This window comes from Gavialis gangeticus, unplaced genomic scaffold (assembly GCF_001723915.1).
Source record: "Gavialis gangeticus isolate Ggan-Ray unplaced genomic scaffold, GavGan_comp1, whole genome shotgun sequence".
Taxonomy (NCBI): Eukaryota; Metazoa; Chordata; order Crocodylia; family Gavialidae; genus Gavialis; species Gavialis gangeticus.
Window position 1 is genome coordinate 8,778,740 of NW_017729034.1, and position 890 is coordinate 8,779,629.

At 53.9% G+C, this 890-nt stretch overlaps 1 protein-coding gene across 1 annotated transcript in view; it reads right to left on the minus strand.

The window, feature by feature from the left end:
• Nucleotides 1-346: 346 nt before the first annotated feature.
• The window catches only part of LOC109304189 (fatty acid amide hydrolase-like), a gene marked incomplete at its 5' end in the record, with an annotated part of 44,666 nt that continues 44,122 nt past the window's right edge, over nucleotides 347-890 (minus strand). The window contains one exon of the mRNA XM_019526667.1: nucleotides 347-457. Coding sequence (XP_019382212.1) covers nucleotides 347-457 — 111 coding nt within the window. The remainder of the gene's footprint in view (nucleotides 458-890) is intronic.

Sequence of the window (890 nt, forward strand, 5' to 3'; positions counted from 1 at the left end):
AGGTGGAATTACATGTATGATCTAGGAGCAGGAATAGGGAAGCAGAGAATACCCCTGGTTGGTCCTGTTAGCCTAATCCCTGGAGCCTTGCTTTACTGCAGAAACAAGGATGGGCCCTGCTCCTGCCTATCAGCCCTAGATTTATACACAGACTGCTGTCTGTTCAGCACCCTCATACCCCAGAGCAGAACTTGGATAGGAAAGTTCCACAATGCACCCCACCCTACTGCAGCCCCTTGTTCACATCCCCTGTGAAAGCAGAAACTCCCCCCCCCCACCCTTTTTCCTCCACTCCCATTAACACTAGACCAGGGAAAGCAAAGCCTCTCCCATTCTGGTCCTACAGTTAGGCAAAGGCATCGTAATAAATGGCTGGCTTCCTGGTCGTGCCTCGGAACTGCTCCAGCTTCAGCCCCACACGGAGAAGAACTGCCTCGTCCCACCACTTTGCCATGACCTGCAAGAGGGAGATGCCATCAGTCAGTCACCATGTGTAGGGCCTTCAAGCACTGTTAGGCACAGAGGGCAGGGCTTCTCCAGCTGGAACAGCCCAGACCTGACCAAGGCTATGTGGGGTCTAGCAAATGCCTACTTGGCACTCTGAGACAGAATTGTGGAAGCCACTAGGACTGTGGGGAGAAGCAGGGGTGCTAGGGAAATCCACTAGTGTAGAAAGGGGCATAAAAAAAAAATCCTCTAATACAACAGCTGGTTATCCTCTGCTGGGTCCAGCTGGCTCCAGGGGCCAGCTAAGAAAGCCCTGGAGAAGAGAGAGTGGGTTTGTGGGAGCAGGCCTGACCCCAAGCACTGCAGATTTGCATTGGAGGGCCCCCATCCACAGCCTGGCTCTGCTCTCAGCACCATTCCCTGTGGGCTGGATTCTGAGGCCT